General features: G+C 55.6%; 1 protein-coding gene across 1 annotated transcript; it reads left to right on the plus strand.

The window, feature by feature from the left end:
- Window positions 1-1,254: 1,254 nt before the first annotated feature.
- Window positions 1,255-14,599, plus strand: LOC127200737 (lysosomal alpha-glucosidase). The gene is made up of 19 exons (XM_051159174.1): window positions 1,255-1,929; window positions 2,973-3,118; window positions 4,381-4,544; window positions 4,620-4,718; window positions 5,036-5,155; window positions 5,312-5,430; window positions 5,514-5,645; window positions 6,658-6,768; window positions 7,366-7,479; window positions 7,562-7,646; window positions 8,139-8,256; window positions 8,716-8,849; window positions 9,785-9,936; window positions 10,480-10,628; window positions 12,460-12,601; window positions 13,009-13,155; window positions 13,438-13,602; window positions 13,806-13,958; window positions 14,423-14,599. The coding sequence occupies exons 1-19, from the start codon at window positions 1,282-1,284 to the stop codon at window positions 14,480-14,482; spliced, it is 2,958 nt and encodes a 985-aa protein (XP_051015131.1). The 5' UTR covers window positions 1,255-1,281; the 3' UTR covers window positions 14,483-14,599.
- Window positions 14,600-18,242: the final 3,643 nt, after the last annotated feature.

Consider the following 18,242-nt stretch of genomic DNA (forward strand, 5'->3'; position numbering starts at 1 on the left):
GAGACCTTTAATTTAGACTTCAGGTGTCTGAAAGCTTGTGTTTGGACTCAGCATCTCATCCTGCTGCTTTCCAGAAAGCACACTTGGGTCTCCAGGTCAGCAATGACCTCTGATCTTCTGTTCCTAAACCTAACTCTGACCTCTGTTCCTTCGCCATCTTTTCCTCTTAAGTCATGGAGCTGACCAAAGGGGCCCAGGCTGCCTTGTCCATTTCGTGGGCTTTGTTGGATGCCTGTGTGTCTCAGTTGTGCCCTGGGGCCTGCTGGGAAAGTGCCGGAAGAAGCAGATTCCCGACCTGCCCATCAGAGTCTAAGGCTGTTAGTGCCCTTGGGCGCTGAATCATGATCAGGGTCACATGTGCGGAGGCCAGGTGGAGCCGAGACTGCAGTATAGACAAACTGGGTGTCTGGTCTTCATGCCTGGTCCACACAGTGTCTTTCTATTGCTAATGTGGATGGAGGCTGGGGCCCCTGGTAGGTCATTATGGCTGCTGGGCACCTGAAGGACCAATGCATGACTGGAAGGTTGGAAATTGCAGCCCAGCCAAGCACCCCAACTTCCACAAGAGGCTGGAGGTGGCCCACCTACACCAGCCATGCATACGAAAGTCCTGCAGAACTGAACAGAGCTGGGTGTTATAATAACCAGTACCAGAAAGACCAGCATGTGGGAGGTGGGGAGTCACTGGCTGGAGGGAGAGTCATGTGAATTGTGGGTAAAAACCTAACTGTCAACCAGGAGAGCTCTGACTCCCCAGTGGCCACTGTTGAACACCATGTGCTTGTCAGAATATTCACTGCTGCCCCTTCTGCAAACAAGCTGCTGTCTCAGGAGAATGTCTGGTGACCCCGAGAACCTCCCATTGTGCTGAGTCCTGTCTGCCCTGCTCCCCCAATCCTGCCCCCACCACATCCTGAAATCAGCCCCGGTTCCTGAAGGCCTACACCCCACACTCCTCTGCAGCCGGTTGTAGCCAGAGAACCCTGTGACCTCTCTGGGGTCTTCACTGCAAACCCTTTCTTCTTCCCTGGGGATTAGACTTCAGTGTGGTGCCCCCCCACCCCCAAGCCTTCCACTCACTCTTTCCTCTCTCACACAAGGCCTCCTGATAAGGTCCTGGCTGCCTCTCACATCTGTCTGTACAGTGTTTTGGGGCCCATGTCTACAGCCAGCCCCCTGCCTCTTAGGAGTCTCCCGCTGTCTCCTGTCCTGTCTTCTGCTTTCCTCAGTATTGCTGTGGAGAGGGACACACTGTCTGCCTCCTTCCACGCACTGGCACTGATGTGGGTCCAGGACGCTCTGGCGAACCCACGTTGGCACTGGCTCCCTCTCTCCACAGGCCTTCAGGACCTCCCCTGCTGCCCCTGCCTCCAGTCTCTTAGCATGAACATAAGGAAGCCACTCTGCTCCCACTCCGTGCTTGGGCTCTGCACCCTTGTCTCCTTGTCCGTAGCCGTCCTTCTGGGTCACATCATGCTCCGGAACCTCCTGCTGTTTCCCCAAGACCTTCACGAGTCCTCCCCAGAACTGTGGAAGGCTTACAGACCTCACCATCAGGACGGTGGCCAGCCAGGGCCCCGGCACGTCCAGGAACGCCCTGACCAGCCTGGACCAGTGCCCACACGGTGTGACATACCACCCAACAGCCGCTTTGACTGTGCTCCTGACAAAGGCATCTCCCAGGAGGAGTGCGAGGCCCGTGGCTGCTGCTATGTCCCCACAGGGCGGGTGCTGAAGGGTCCACCCATGGGGCAGCCCTGGTGTTTCTTCCCGCCCAGCTACCCCAGCTACCGGCTAGAGAACCTGAGCACCACAGAGACGGGGTACACAGCCACTCTGACCCGTACCAGCCCGACCTTCTTCCCAAAGGATGTGCTGACCTTACGACTGGACGTGCTGATGGAGACTGAGAGCCGCCTCCACTTCACGGTGTGTGTGGACACAGTAGAACCTGGATAGAGCTGGGTCAGGCAGATAACTGTCCCAAGGACGGCCTATGCAGAGACAGTCCCGTGCAGACAGAGGGCACAGGCAGAGCAGTGGCTAGGTATATGTGGACAGGTGACCACTGTGTGGACATTGTTCCAGTGATATGTGTGGTCTGGCTGTGTGTGCACATCAGGTGTGGCCACAGTTGTGATAGAGGCTCTAGAAGGCAGGCACAGGTGGAGGACAAGCCATTCAAGAGAGGTGAGGCCAAACCTGTGTATACCTCGCACACATGCACACATACATGCACAAGTGCGTACAACTCACACATGCACGCACGCATATGGGTATACCTAATGCACAGGTAAGTTACATAAATGTAAAGTATTGAAAACTATTTGTGAATCCAGGTGGTGTTCGCAGCGCATGCCTGTAAATCCAGCACTCAGGAGGCAGAGGCAGGAGGATCTCTGAGTTTGAGGCTAGCCTGGTCTACAAAGTTATTTCTGGGACAATCAAGGCTACACAGAGAAAGCCTGTCTCAGAAAAACAAAAGAGCTGTGTGTGGGGCCTGACATAGGTCAGCAGTAGAGCCTGTGCTTGGCGTGTGTGAGGTCTGAGTTTGATGCCCAGCATGAAAAAGTGCGTCATGCTTGTACACAGCGTTTAGGAGGCCTGTAGCAAGAGAATCTGAGTGAAGTGTTAGCCGCGGGTTCAGTGAGTCCCAGGCTGCCCGGGCTGTAGAGTAGGAACTCACCTCAAAAGTAATCAAGGAACTTGAATGGTAAATAAAGCAAAGCAGACAGGAGCACACGCCAGCTGTTTACTGTTTCTCTGAAAAGCAAGTTTAGTGGATGTTCTGCATTCCACAGGCTGAGGGAGCACTCCTTCCCCGAGTTAAGTGGTTGAGGAAACTAAGGCTCTTAGTTAAGCACAGTGTGCAGCCGCCCTGGCAGCTGATCTGGCTGACTGTCCTGGAGCCTTGTCTATTGGAGGCTTCAAGGGAGGGAGGGCTTTGAACGCCACCATCTCTCCTCTCCTAGATCAAAGATCCCACTCACAAGCGCTATGAAGTGCCCCTGGAGACCCCGAGGGTCCTGAGCCGGGCGCCATCCCCACTGTACAGCGTGGAATTCTCAGAGGAGCCCTTTGGAGTGGTCGTGCGCAGGGAGCAGGATGGCCGAGTCCTGTGAGTTGGCTACCTGGAATTGTGGCCCCAATCTAGTTGACAGGGACCTGGTGGCCCCTCCGGGCCAGAGCTTCAGGAGGCAGCAAGCCTGTGTGCCTCCTCCCTGGCTCAGCTCTCAACCGACGTTGCCTTTTTCTATTTTTGATCCACTGCTGTGATAAACACCATGAGCGAAGCAACATGGAGAAGAAAAGGTTTATTTCCCCGCACAGGCCCCAGGTCTCTCCATCACACAAGAAGTCAGGGCAGGAGCTCAGGCCATGGAGGAATGCTGCTTGCTGCCTTACTTCCCATGGCATGCTTAGGGTGCTTTCTTATCCAACCCAGACCACCAGCCCTGGGGCAGTGGCACCCCCAGTATGCTAGGCCCTCCACTTCAGTCAGTCAAGGAAATGCCCCACGGGAAGGCTTCCAGGCCAATGTAATGAGGTGTTTTCTCAGCTGAGAGTCCTTCCCTCTTCTCAGATGGCCCTTGCTTGTATCAAGCTGACAGAGCCAAGCAGCACAGCTTTCTTCCTGCTCCTGGTCCACCAAGCGCATGCCTGCCATGAGTACTGTTGAGTGCTGGCCCGGGTCTAGGCTGGGTGTGTCGACACTGGGTGCCAAAGGTTACCTCTGTGGCTTCTCAGTGAACAGTAATACCCCCAGGAGAAACGTGGCAGTGTGTGGTGTCAGCTTGGTTGATAGGGACAGAGTGCTGGACACCCACAGTGTCCAAAATGACCCACCGCTAAGGGTGATCCATCCAAGTGCCAGTGGGACTGGGGAGAGACCCTGGTCCAGGCCACAGTGTCGGCCCTGCAGGTGGCATGCCTAGTGGCCACCCTTGTGTTTTACTCTTCAAGTATGCATCTCTACCTCACACTCTAACTCGTCCTAATGCCATCACCCTCGGTGTTATCGTAACCCTCTTTGGACTTTTAAGAACACAGGGCCAGGTGAAGGGCTAGCAGGGGTCTGAAGGTCCCTGCCATCAGCCTCTCTTGTGCCTTGTGTTGCTCCAAGGCTCAAGTCCCCATGGCAGGTCCTCATGTTTGTGCCATGGTGTCCTCTGTCCTGCTCTGTGTCCCCCTGAGCATGCCTGCTCTGCCTTTTCCCACTGTCCTCAGGTGCTGAGCACTGCTGGGGTTATGTGGCATTGTCCCAGGGTTGCTATCCTGCTGGTGAAGTCAGACTGTCCCTGTCCAGCCGTCCCTTAGAAGGACCCATCATCCTAGGTTGTTGTGGCCTGGGGTCTAAGGGACTCTGGTGTCTCCACACAGGCTGAACACAACCGTGGCCCCCCTGTTCTTCGCTGACCAGTTCCTGCAGCTGGCCACTTCGCTGCCCTCCCAGCACATCACAGGCCTCGGTGAGCACCTCAGCCCACTCATGATTAGCACTGAATGGACTCGGCTCACCTTCTGGAACCGGGATGTGCCACCGTCGGTAAGAGATGGACAGTGGGCGGGAGGAATGTGGAGGCTGAGGTCCTGGGTGCGAGGTGCTTCTCTTGTCATCCCAGCAGGTGCCAACCTGTATGGGTCACACCCTTTCTACCTAGCCCTGGAGGATGGTGGCTTGGCTCACGGTGTGTTCTTGCTAAACAGCAATGCCATGGGTGAGTCACCAGATGGAACTGCTCAGTAGTCGCTTCTGTGGCGGAACTGGAGGCTGTGCCTGCCCCAGAGACTTCCCGTCTCCAAGGGAGAGTCCAGTGAGCAGAGGCCTCACCTCGCTCATACCCTTGGTACCTAAGGAGGTCCCGGGTGATTCTCCAGGCTCGTCTGCTCCGTGTTGTGTTCTTTGGGTCTTGCTGGGTGGGGCTCACTACAGCTGCCCCGTTCCCACCCTTCGGGCAACCCCCAGTTTTCATATGGCCACACTCTAGCCATCTGTCGGGGACTCCCGCCTGAGCCCAAGCCACTTTCCCTCCAGATGTGGTCCTGCAGCCCAGCCCGGCCCTAACCTGGAGGTCCACAGGCGGGATCCTGGATGTCTACGTGTTCCTAGGCCCAGAGCCCAAGAGCGTTGTGCAGCAGTACCAGGATGTTGTGGGTACGGCCTGCGCGGTGCCCACTGGCCTCAGAACCATGGCCCCTGCCCCAGGCCCCTGCCCTGTACCCACTGGCATCACACCACGGTCCCTGCCTTCTGCCCCAGGCCCCTGTCCCCTTCCCCCAGGCCCCACTAACATGCAGTGCTGGCCCGCAGGATACCCCTTCATGCCTCCATACTGGGGCCTGGGCTTCCACCTATGCCGCTGGGGCTACTCCTCCACCGCCATTGTCCGCCAGGTGGTGGAGAACATGACCAGGACTCACTTCCCCCTGGTGAGTGGGAGTCAGGGTGGGGTCGCCCAGCTTCCACACTCTTGACTCCGGATCTCAGCCTCAGCTCCCATCCCCCGCTGCAGGACGTGCAGTGGAATGATCTAGACTACATGGACAACCGCAGGGACTTCACCTTCAACCAGGACGGCTTTGCCGACTTCCCAGACATGGTGCGCGAGCTCCACGAGGGGGGCCGGCGGTACATTATGATTGTGGTGAGCAGATATGGCTGCAGCCTGGGTGCTTCCCGTGTGGGGCCGCGTCCTCCTGCCCGAGCGGTTGCCCTGGACGTCCCCTGAGTCCTCGATGCTCAAGGAACACCCAGACGTTTGCAGGCTTGGTGTCTGCTGTCCATGTTCCTGGAAGTACCTCTGTCATGCTCAGGGCTCCTGGTCAGCAGGCAGCAGCTGCCTAACTGCTTGAGCAGCCATAGCTCCCAAGGCAGGACCATAGCAGCTGATAATGGCCTCAGACGTAGCTGGAGTTTGTGTGTCTTTTGGACCTGGGTCTCCCTCTCGCCAGCGATTGTCATGTCCTATAAGTCATTATGTAGACAAGGCTGGTCTCCAACTCAGAGAGATTGGCCTGCCTCTGTCTCCCATCAGCTGGAATTAATAAAAGGCATGAAAAGCCGGGCAGCGGCAGTGCACGCGTTTAAATCCAGCACTCGGGAGGCAGAGGCAGGCAGATCACTGTGAGTTCCAGGCCAACCTGGTCTACAAAGTGAGTCTAGGACCCCCAAAGTACACAGACAAACTCTTCTCGAAAAACCAAAAATAAATAAATATAAATAAATAAAAGGCATGCACCACTATGCCAGCGGACGTTTTTTAAATCTGTATTTTCTTTTTTTTTTTTTTTTAATTAATTGGGAGCCAGAAGTAGTAGTGCAGGCCTTTAATCCCAGTCTTGAGGCAGACAAGCAGGTAAATCTCTGACTTCCACGCCAGCCTCATCTACAAAGAGAGTCCTAGACAGCCAAGGCTACACAAAGAAGCACTGTCTCAGATAACAAAAATAAGTAATAAATAAAATAAAAGAAACAAACAAAAAACGGTTCTCTCCTAACTCTGGAAGTGGAAGGTTGGGACAATCACATGTCCAGACTCACCCAGCGGCGTCCAGTAAACTCCTCACACCGGCTGACTGTGCGCCATTTTCCTGTACCAGTCTGTCTCTGCCTCACCCAGGGGCTGGCACCAGGGCTTTGTCCTCTTCTTTCCCCAGGATCCGGCCATCAGCAGCTCAGGCCCTGCTGGGAGTTACAGGCCCTATGACGAGGGTCTTCGGAGGGGCGTGTTTATCACCAATGAGACTGGACAGCCACTGATTGGGAAGGTAGTGTGGGGATGGGGACTGTGGTCAGGGGACAGGTAGCTGTCCAGGGCCAGGGTCAGAAACCACCATGTCCAGTAGACACAGCGGGGCTGGGGGAGGCCTCAAAAGAGAACTCCTGACACATACCTTGGACTTCTGAAGTGGAGATGTGTTCTCGGGCATCATGAGCCGCTGGGCCCAGCTCAAGCCTAGCGGACCTATGTGAGGATTTGGGGTTTCCCTTGTCCTCCTTACCCCTGAGGGCTCTGGGAGTTCTGAGTCCCAAGCATCCTCTCCTACAGTGTTCCTGTGAGGGAGGGGCAGGCTTAGGGGCCTGAGTCTGATGGTGGGACCTCCAGTGGGGTTCTGCCAACTTCTTCCCAAAGTTTTGGTCCCATGGCTCCTCTGCCCCGTGGCTTTGTGTGTAGGGCTGGCCTTGGCTCTCCCAGAGCAAGAGCCCTCCAAACCCCTAGGCATTGTGGGACCAGCTTGTTTATTGTTGGGCTTGGGGTTTGCTGCGGTATGTCAGGGTTGACTAAGATTGAGGCTGCTGCTTTGCTCAAAGCCAAGGCCAGACATCTACTTGGGACTGTTCTCCATTCTTGGCTCTCTTTTCAGGTTTGGCCTGGACCCACTGCCTTCCCTGATTTCACCAACCCGGAGACCCTTGACTGGTGGCAGGACATGGTATCAGAGTTCCATGCCCAGGTGCCCTTTGATGGAATGTGGATTGTAAGTGTAACCCCTTTCCTCCCTGGGTGCACCCCCAGTTCCTGCAGACTGACCCAGCTTATATCACCTCGGCCCCTTGTAGGACATGAATGAACCATCCAACTTCATTAGAGGCTCTCAGGACGGCTGCCCGAACAACGAACTGGAGAGCCCACCCTATGTGCCCGGTGAGCCCCCCACCTCGCCTGCCTGGAATAGGAACAGAGCTGGTTTAAAGCAGGGAGCCCCCTTCTGTGGTTTGGAAGATGCAAAGTTCTCGGGGTTTGGCAGTCAGTAGGCAGAACAGCCAGCAGCTCAGAGAGGAGAGAAAAGCCAAGGGGGAGGTCCTGCAAAGAGTGACATAGACACTGTCATATGTGCACAGTGCCTCAGGGGAAGGAGACTGGGTTCGAATGGGCAGACACTTAGGATGAGTCAAGAGAGGTGGGTGTGGAGGCCATGGGTCCGCAGAGGGTCGTCTTTGGCCCCACCTGCCTGTCTTTGCAATAGCAGAGGTGAATAGTGATGTGCCCCAAGCCCCGCAGGGGAAGAGGGGTTAGCGTTAGGAGGCTCTGCCCTGGGCTGAGCCCAAGGAGCTGACAGTCTGGGCAGCAGAGGAGGCAGGCACCACATGGAGCCTGGAGGAAGTTCCTTATTAAACTAGTCCTCCTCTGGCCTAGGGGTGGTTGGCGGGTCCTTGCGGGCAGCCACTATCTGTGCCTCCAGCCGCCAGTTCCTCTCGACACACTACAACCTCCACAACCTGTATGGCATTACTGAAGCCATCGCCTCCAGCAGGTGAGGGTCTGTCCTGTGCAGCCCACAGCCTGCACAGTAGTCACAGTGGAAACTAAGAGGGGGCGGCTCCTAGCAGGGTCACTGAGAGGGGAGGAGGCCACCCCAGCACCCTGGGTTCAGTGATGCATGCACACACCCACAAAACTGTTTGGTGCTCCTGACCTCTGCTTGGAGCTGGCTTCTCTCACACATCATGCGCTGGACATCCTAGATGGTAAGTGGGTAGGGGTTGGTACCTAAGGGACTCCATGATCCGCTAAGGCTCACTCACAGGTGACATCTGACTCACTGAGGCAGGGCTGACTGTGCCTGGCATAGTCTGGCCCACCCATTCTGTTCTTACCAGTTTCCTCTCAGAGCCCTGATCCCCTTGCTACTGGCCCCTGGTGCTGTGCTCCACCCGACGAGGACATGTAGGACCCATGGGAACCCAGTTCTCTGTGTTCTCAAACCACCCAGGGCCCTCGTGAAGATTCGGGGAACACGACCCTTTGTGATTTCCCGCTCAACCTTTGCTGGCCATGGCCGATACGCTGGCCACTGGACAGGCGATATATGGAGTTCCTGGGACCATCTCGTGTACTCTGTGCCGGGTAAAGTACAAGCTGCCCGGAGGGCTCTGGGTCCCCTCCGGGGGGCTGTGGGTTCTGGGCTCGACACTGCACATAGTACTGAGACCGCCTGGGGATGTCTGCCGTCTGTGTGGGATGGGATGCCTCCAGGCTCCTCCTCACTTGTGCACGTCTGCTCAGCCGTCAGCCGCTCACGCGGCCACCTTTCTTCCCAGGACCCTGTGTGCACTTCACTCTGCCTACTGCCGGAAAAGCCCTCAAAACCTCATCTTACGCAGTTGTCTGCTGACTCCGTCCTGAGATGCAGGCCATCTGCTCTACTTGCCCTCAGCCTTGTAGACTGCAATGGCTGGAAGCTAGGAGCCAGACTTAGAGCTCCTTGCAGAGCTGGGGTCTGGACTTCCTCCCTTCTCTTTTGAGTTAACTACAGCTGAGGAGCCCTTTCTGTGGAATTAATGTAACAGGAATCCATCCATGACAATGACCAGACCCAGGGTTTGCAGGGCCACACCCCTGTGCGCAGAGGTGTAGCTTGGTGTCCTTGCACAGTCTTGGCAACCCCAGAAGGGAGGGACTCATGGTCCCCTGGGCATCTCACTGCATTGCTGCGGCTTCAGCCCAATCCTCCCAGGACCACCTCCCCGTGTGACTTAATCTCCACATGGCATCTCCTCAGGACCACACCAACCACTTGACCTTAGCACCATTACATTTGGAAAGCTCTTATTTCCAACAAGGTCCCAGGCCTACACCCTGTGCCTCTGAACACACTGGGCTCTGGTCAGCTCTGCTGGTCCCAGGCCATAGGAAGTAGTTGCTGACCCCAAGTGGAAAGCATAGGCCAGTGGGCTCTTGTGCATCAGGCACTGATGGTGAGTCTAGGTTAGACCTTCACAGCAGGTGTCTGTCCATTTCCTGTCTTGGGTAACCTCCTGCTATTCTGCCTCAATATTCAGAAATCCTGCAGTTTAACCTGCTAGGCGTCCCCCTGGTCGGGGCAGACATCTGTGGCTTCCTGGGAGACACGAGAGAAGAGCTGTGTGTGCGCTGGACCCAGCTGGGTGCCTTCTACCCCTTCATGCGGAACCACAATTCCCTGGATAGCAGGGTAGGATGGGGCAGCAGGGGAGTCCCCACCCCCCAAGACCTTGCCCTGGTAAATCCTGTACCTATGGGGAGAGCCCAGTCCATGCTGGCTCCACACAGGATGGCCAAGGAGCTATGGTTCTTGGGGTGGGCATTCTGTTGACCCATGGCCTAGGAGCCCAGAGAGCTGCTGTTGTAGTGTGTGTTTTCTCTCCTGCGATAACACTATGACCAAAAGCAACTTGGGGCAGAAAGGGTTAATTTCATCTCCAGCTTCTAGTCCATCATGAGGGGAAGTCAGGGCAGGACCTAGAGCAGCAACCATGGAGGAACAGTGCTCCCTCCTCACAGCCCAGGACCACCTGCCCATGCGGTGCCACCTATTGTGGACTGGGCGCCCCCACAGCCATCCTCAAGTCAGGAAATTGCCCCCATCTCACCCCCAAGGCCAGTCTGGTGGAGGTGTTTTTCTCAAGTGAGGTTCCCTTTTTCCAGATGATGCCAGCTTGTGTCGAGTTGACAAAAACTAAACAGCTCATCTCCTTTGCCCTCTCTGCCCACACAGCCGCAGGAGCCATATCAGTTCAGCGAGGCGGCCCAGCAGGCCATGAGGAAAGCCTTCACTCTGCGCTACGCCCTTCTGCCCTACCTGTATACCCTCTTCCATGGCGCCCACGTCAGAGGGGACACAGTGGCCCGGCCCCTCTTCCTGGAGTGAGTCACCTGGGTCAGGGAGTGACAGTGACAGTCCGCATGTGTCCCAGGGAGGACTTACTGGAGGTCTTCCGGTGCCAGGGAACTCACTCTGCTGTGGGCTGTGTCCTACAACCCAGGCAGGCTGTGACAAAAGTGCCCTATGCTCTCAGGCCCCTAGACCTCAGGTCCGCCATGACATCCGGAGTGTGGACAACTGGCTGAGGTACCGCAGGCCTCCTGGCTGGTGAAACTTTGATGAAATGGTCATGAGTTGTGCATTTGGGGTGACTTAAGTGAAGAGGACAAACAAGAGAGGCCCCTTCCATGTCCCCAGACAGGACTGTTCACACAGGAGCATCCCCAGAGGACAGAGAGAGGATGGTTCTTGGGTGGAAAGGCAAGTAACTTGAGCTACAGATATCACACACACACGCACGCACACACACACACACACCACACAGACCACACACACACACACAGACCACACACACACACACCACACACACACACAGACCACACACACACACACACCACACACACACACAGACCACACACACACACACACACACAGACCACACACACACACACCACACACACACACACACCACACACACACACGGACTACATGGTTAAATAACAGTTGCACTGGGGCGATTGCTCAGTGTGTAAGGTGCCTGCCTTGCTGCCTGAGGACCTGGTCCCCGGTGCTCATGTTAGAGAGCTGAGCCTGAGGGAATGGTGGCGCTGGCCTTCAGTCCCAGCACTCAGCAGGCAGAAGCAGTTGAGTCTCTCTCTAGGTGGCCCAGCCATGTCTACACAGTGACTTCTAAGATAGCCAGAGCTACAGAGAGAAACCCTGGCTCAAACAAATAACAATCAAACAAACCTGGCATGGTGGCCTTCACTTAGGTCCAGCATCCCTAGGCCCTATTGGTTGCTAGCCTCTCAGCCTGGCCTCATCAAGTTTCAGGGACCCCGTGTGACCCTGTCTGTAACGACCAGGTAGATGACACCTAAGGGACATACTAGAGGCTGGCCTTGGACTCCACATGGCTGAACAGGCATGCACTTGACACCACCAGTCACCAATGTGTGTCCTCTCTCTCTCTCTCTCTCTCTCTCTCTCTCTCTCTCTCTCTCTCTCTCTCTCTCTCTCCCTCTCTCTCTCTCTCTCTCTCTCTCTCTCTCTCTCTCTCACACACACACACACACACACACACACACACACTTCACTTCAAGCAGATGTAATTTACCCAGAAGCACCTGGCACCACAGGAACGAGAGGAACCAACCATGGCCCTCAAGGCCGCTGTGGGGCAGGCCCTCAGCATGAGCATTCCACGCAGAAGTGTGAGGACACACTTGTGCACACTCAGGGTATCTTGGGCTCCCTGATGGATGCCTTAACTCCATAAATGGAAACTGCTCCCAAGCGGTCATCTGAAAAGCATCACGCTCTATCTTGTCCCTAGCACTGTGATTTTGCCACATGGTCAGAGCAGAGCCCAGAGGTGAAGTTAGCAGAGGACCCTGGGTGTCCTGCCAGGCATTCCTAGTGGCTGTTTGGTGGTGAGATTGTGGAGAACATGGATGCTTTCATGGACTCCACAGTTTTGACTGGAAGGATGGCATTGCTAGTTTGAGACTCAAGAAACAGTGACAGAACCACAGGCACCCCAGCGCCTCCTGTCTGAACCTGGAGAGTCAGCAAAGCAAAACTTGCTCTGGGCTCTGGCAGAAGCAGCCCAGATCCTCTGTGTCCTGGGTTTCTCAGAGCCTGTCTCTGCACCTGCACAGCTGACATCAGAGCCCCAGGCTCCAGACCCTCATGCCTGTCTCTCCTGTGAAGGTTCCCTGAGGATCCCAGCACCTGGTCTGTGGACCGCCAGCTCCTGTGGGGATCCGCCCTGCTCATCACACCTGTGCTAGAGAGTGGGAAAACTGAAGTGACTGGCTACTTCCCTGAGGGCACGTGGTACAACCTGCAGATGGTGAGTCCCAAGGTCCTCAGACCCAGCACTGGTGGGGACTAGAGCCGCCATGCCCTCCTGGCCTATCAGTGACAGGCTGAAAAGGTGCACCTGCCCTGAAGTCCCAGCTGTATGCTGAATCCTCACCTGGGTGCCGATGCCATGACAGCTGTGCTGTAGGTGAGGAGATGGAGGCTGACAGCTGACGTGGTTAGCTCCAGGGCCCCATAGCCACAGGCTGAGCTGAGCCAGGCGTTCATTCCTACAGCAGGTCCAGCTCTGCAGTCACAGCCAGCTTGTCTCAGGAGCACTCTTGAACCACCACACACAGCTGCGGGGGGGGGGGGGACAGGAGAACATGGCTCCAAGTGGCAGCGTGGTAGCATGGGTGCTACTCGGGACCCTTCTCATGTGACCCCTTCCTCCAGGTGCCAGTGGAGGCCCTTGGCAGCTTCCCATCTCCTCCGTCGCCCCTCAGAGCTGCTGTCCGCAGCAAGGGGCAGTGGTTGACACTGGATGCCCCGCTGGACACCATCAATGTGCACCTGAGGGCGGGCTATATCATACCACTGCAGGTACCCAGAGCCAGCAGCTCCAGGGCCCAAGGAAGGCCAGGGATGGGGACTGGAGGGTACTTGCAGGATGGTGGCAGGGAGCTGGCACAGGGCACTCCACTTTCCCTCTGGCAGGGTAAACCCGTGGCAGCGAGCGAGGAGCTGAAAGGAACAAATGTGGGTCTTTCCAGCTCTTGGCCAGGGTGGTCACCACACATCCTGGGCTACTCAACCCCAGGCCGGCCGTCACCGTAGGGAGGTATCCAGGGTCACAGGTGTGACATGTGCCCACCCTCTTCCCAGGGTCCCAGCCTCACAACCACGGAGTCCCGAAAGCAGCCCATGGCTCTGGCTGTGGCATTAACAGCAAGTGGCCAGGCCTGTGGGGAGCTGTTCTGGGACGATGGGGAGAGCCTGGGGGTCCTGGAGCGTGGGGACTACACACTGGTCACCTTCTTAGCCAAGAACGTGAGTCACAAGGCCCGGCCAGACTGGTGGGAAGAAACATGGGGTGGGGCTGTCTGACCTGATAGATGGAGGGCCTGGGCAAGAGTGGCCACCATCCCTGTGTCAGCACAGAAGAGGCCGTCCTGTGATGCATCTGTGAGTCCAGATGTGGAGGGCTCACTGTCACAGAACAATGTCGCTTCCTTCCCCCTCTATGTTACCAGAATACCATTGTGAACAAGTTAGTACACGTGACCAAGGAGGGGGCTGACCTACAGCTGAGGAAGGTGGCCGTCCTGGGAGTGACCACAGCCCCCACCCAGGTCCTTTCCAATGGTGTTCCTGTGTCCAATTTCACCTACAGCCCTGACAGCAAGGTAGGAGGGCAGGGTGGGGATTGCGTCTTTGTCCTGGGGGGGCATGAGTGAAGGGGGTGCTAAGGACTCCAGCCACTCACTTGGTCCAGCCATCCTCAGACACACTACTGGGAGGGAGACAGGGCACTTGGCCTCACAGAGGAACAGGGCAAGTGGGACCTCACCGCTCGCCATATCTACCTTGGGAGCAGTGATGATGGAGGCTCTGAGCCTCTAAACAGAACCTCGTTTCCAATGGAATCAGGTGCCAATTCTGAGGCCCTGGTCCCTCTGCCTTGGAGAGGGATGGCCTGGGAGCAGAGGCCGCCATCCCTGGGTTCGTCTCTCCTGAGAGCTGTGTGGTTCCTGGGCTCCCAAGACCCAGCATGCCCTTGTCTCTGAGCATGAAGGCCACATTCCAGGGCATCCGAGGTCTGGCTGTGGGTGGGAACCACTTGGCATCTGAGCTCTTTTCTGTCTTGCAGACCCTGGCCATCCCTGTCTCACTGCTCATGGGAGAAGAGTTTCAAATTGACTGGTCCTAGCAGACTCGCCTGTGTTTACGGAAGCCTCCCATGGAGGCCGCGCGCGTGGTGTGGGTGGTGGCACCTGTCAGGCCCTTAGTCAGGGTCTCCTGACACATCTCTGAGGTTTTTCCATCTGTTGCTCTTGTCCCCTTGAAGGACTGTGAGGAGAGGGGGGCTCGCCTCGCCTCCTGCCCCAGCTGTCTGTCAGACACTAGAGATGTCTGTGCCTGCACCAACATCAGACCATGCCACCACTGCAGCTGCAACCCTGCAAGCAGACAGAGGTGTGGTGGCACCAGGTTCAAGGGACATGAGCGGCTCTCTGTGAAGTGCACTTATTCTAATAAAAAGGCCGTTGGAACCACGTCTCACATCACTCACTCCTTCTTATCACCCTCGTGTCCTTGTCATCCTTGTGTCCCCCAGATCCCCACTATCACCTGAGGTTTGTCTGTCACCTGTCCCCACCTCTTAGGTAGCAGAAGGTCCTGCTGTGGCTGGACAGGAGCTATGCCAGGACAGTGAGAAGAACTGGGAAGGGACTTCCAGAGTGGCCCGAGCCTCAGCCACAAGCAGAGGTCTGTCTTCAGGCTCCCTGGCAGGCCCAGAGAAACAGAAGGTGTTTATGTCTGTCACTCAGATGCTACATTTGTGACCAGGGATGATGGCCTGAGTGAGGACCGGCAGCCCAACACACTTTTGTGATCTCCAGAAAACCAAGAACCAGGCATGGGGACTTCGGAGCCACATGTCAGCCTGGAGTGCTGCTTACACGGGCCTCCTCCAGAGGGTCACTTGGCTCCCCCAGGTCATGTGGAAAGGACAGGACAGTAACTGCCACAGATTCTGCCCATCCCTTCTGCCTGCCTTGTGTGCTAGAAAGGAGGAGCACTGGGTGACTCCTGTGGGAGTGAGCCTCTGCCTGGTGCCAGTCCATGACAGTGAAGACTACACAGGAAAACCCTGTCTCGAAAAAACCAAAAATGAAAACAAAATCAGCCATTTTAAGCTGTCTGAGAAATCCGTCAAAAGCTGGACCTTTGTTAAGTTTACACCTTCTAGAATGTCATACAAATCTGACTCCTCCACCTTGGTACGGCAGTTCTTGAGTGCTAATCGTTTTCTGTTTCTCATTCCAGCATGTCTTCCTAGAGGGAAGCTGCTCAGGGTCCAGAAGAAACTGCAGCCCAGGTGACAGGGGCCTCGGGGACCCAGCAGTGATGTCCTGAATAGGAAACGTTCCAGCGGGCCAAGCTGGCTTTGCTGCTGTGGTCCACGTGTGTAGGTGTCAGGCCTGCTGGGGCAGCTGCCTCACATCATGTATCCTCAGTGAAGGCCTGAGGTGACTCGCTCAGTCGGCAAAGTCCTTGCTCTGTGATCATAAGGACCTGGGTTCACCCCAGTATACACAGTAAGAGCCAGGCATGGCAGCTTGGGCCTGAAACCCCAGTGCTGGGAAGGCAGACTCGAGGATTGCTGTGGCCTGCGGGCCGGCCAGTCCGACCAGTCAGTGAGGTCCAGGGTCTCCACGAGAGCCAGTCTGAACAAAATAACACTCGACATGTATACAGCACATATAAGTAATAACAAACACAGCAAGCCTACGGATCCCGAGGCTCACGCTGCGCTGTGGTTAAATCCCGTCCAGGGGGAAGAAGCTGGACCCCTGGAGCTGGAGATGAAAAGGCTGATGAAGCAGTCAGAGGAGCTTAACTCTAGAGTGGCTGAGGCACAGATGACCTGGCTGCACCTGCAGCAGGAACTGGTCCAGGTCTGTGTGTCTCAAGAGCTGCGGATGGTTTTGTAAGGACCCGGAGTATAGATTTTTTTGGTTCCGTGTGCTACATCCCTGGGCAGGGGAGGGGGCTGCGCCACCCTGACTCAAACTGTTCTGGCTCTGACACTGCCTCTCCTGCCTCTCAAGGCACCAGATCATGCTCTGGGAGAAAAAAATCCAACTGGCAAAGGAGATGCGCACCTCAGTGGATTCCGAGACCGGGCAGACAGAGATCCGTGCCATGAAAGCCGAGATCCACAGGATGAAGGTGAGTGTCTCAGAGTTGTGGGCACGGGTTATCGGGAATGCTGAACACCTGGCCACGTTGGGAACCACTGAGCCACCCTGCCTGTGGTAACAGCTCCTGGGGAGGGCCTGCTGCTGCACAGCGACTGCATTCCACCAAAGGTGGCTGAAGCTCTGCGCTGTCACCTCCTCTTGCGCCTGACTTTCGTCTACACTGTGCAGAATAACCCCAGGACAGTCAGGAGCTATGGTATGTGCAAGTCACCTCAGAAAATGTTGTTTTCTCTTGACTGCAAGCTACCAAGGCCCTCTGATCTTTTCAAATACTGACTGTAAAGCCCTGTTTCCTAGCCCATTAATCCCAACATGAGACCAGAAGAGCCTCCTGTGGGCTAGCGTGGCGGCCACATCTTTAATACCAGCAGTTAGAGCAAGATCCAGGCTAGCCAGGGTGACGTAGTGAGACCCTGTCCCAGAAAACAACTCATACACTAAAAGGTTCAGAGAGTAGCTCATGCCATCGCTCACACGTATGAGACTTCACTGACTATAGAACAGTTACAGCACTGTGACCACCAATTTAAGGTTCGAGACCTGAGGACAAAAATAAGAGCCATTAATGGCTGGAGAGATGGCTCAGTGGTGAAGAGCACTGGCTGCTCGTCCAGAGGACCCGGGTTTGATTCCCAACACCCACATGGCAGCTCACAACTGTCTGCAATTCCAGTTCCAAAGGTCAGGTGTCCTCTTCTGGCCTTCTCGGGCACCAGGCATGTACATGGTGCAGAGACGCCCATATCCAGAGAGCAAGTGTTTAAGTAGAACAGTTATGTCAACTGATCAGTGACATTGCTAATCAGAGTGACATCACTTTTCCAACGTCATTCACCGTGTAAAGGCCTCTGGCTGTTGGCTGCTCTTCAGCCCTCAAGCGTGAGCTGAGCCAGGGTGTAGCTATTAAAGTGCTGGTTTAAGTGTTCAGGGCGCAGGATTTGATTCATGGTCTGTGGTCTGTCAGCTCGGCAGCACTACAGTCACCTGGACAACAGTGTCTGGGCACAGCTGCAAGGTGTCCCCTGGAGTAGCTGAGCCCGGGGCACAGCTGCGAGGTTCTCTAGGTTAGACCCACTGAGGGTGCTAGAGTCTCCTGAGCTGTGGGCCCCCCTGTTCCGTGGACTACAGTCCTGGACTCAGTCGAGGACAAAGGGAGCCACGCACTGGCATTCGCTGCTGACTGTGGATGCAGAGTAACCTGTAGGTTCTGTTTTCTTAACCAATATATTTTAATATGAACTTATTAACCGAGCGTACGTCCCTTATAACCCAAGTAACCGAAACAATAGGAAAAGAGGGTTTAAGAATAAAAAAACCTGGCCAAGGCTACACAGAGAAACCCTGTCTCGAAAAACCAAAAAAAAAAAGAAAAAGAAAAAGAAAAGAAAAGAATAAAAAGAACCGTAAGGATATCAGTTCCGAGGAGCGATTCTCCTGGTGTAATCAGCAGGATTTCTTCTGCTGGAACCTGGAGTAAGTAGAACCCCGAACCTCTGTCCCTCTCTGGGGTACTCCTCCCCCTCTCCTTCTCCCCCCATGCTGATTTAATAAACCTCATATAATCTAATATCTGGCATCTTATATCTTGTTCTCATACATAAAATTGGTGGCATGAAACTCTGAACCGAAACCCAGAGGAGCACCCCATTGTCTACAGTCTCTCAGTCCTGCTCCCCGACTTCCCGTGCTCCCCCAGAGCCA

The sequence above is a fragment of the Acomys russatus genome, chromosome 16 (genome assembly GCF_903995435.1).
Source record: "Acomys russatus chromosome 16, mAcoRus1.1, whole genome shotgun sequence".
In the NCBI taxonomy this organism is placed as follows: domain Eukaryota; kingdom Metazoa; phylum Chordata; class Mammalia; order Rodentia; family Muridae; genus Acomys; species Acomys russatus.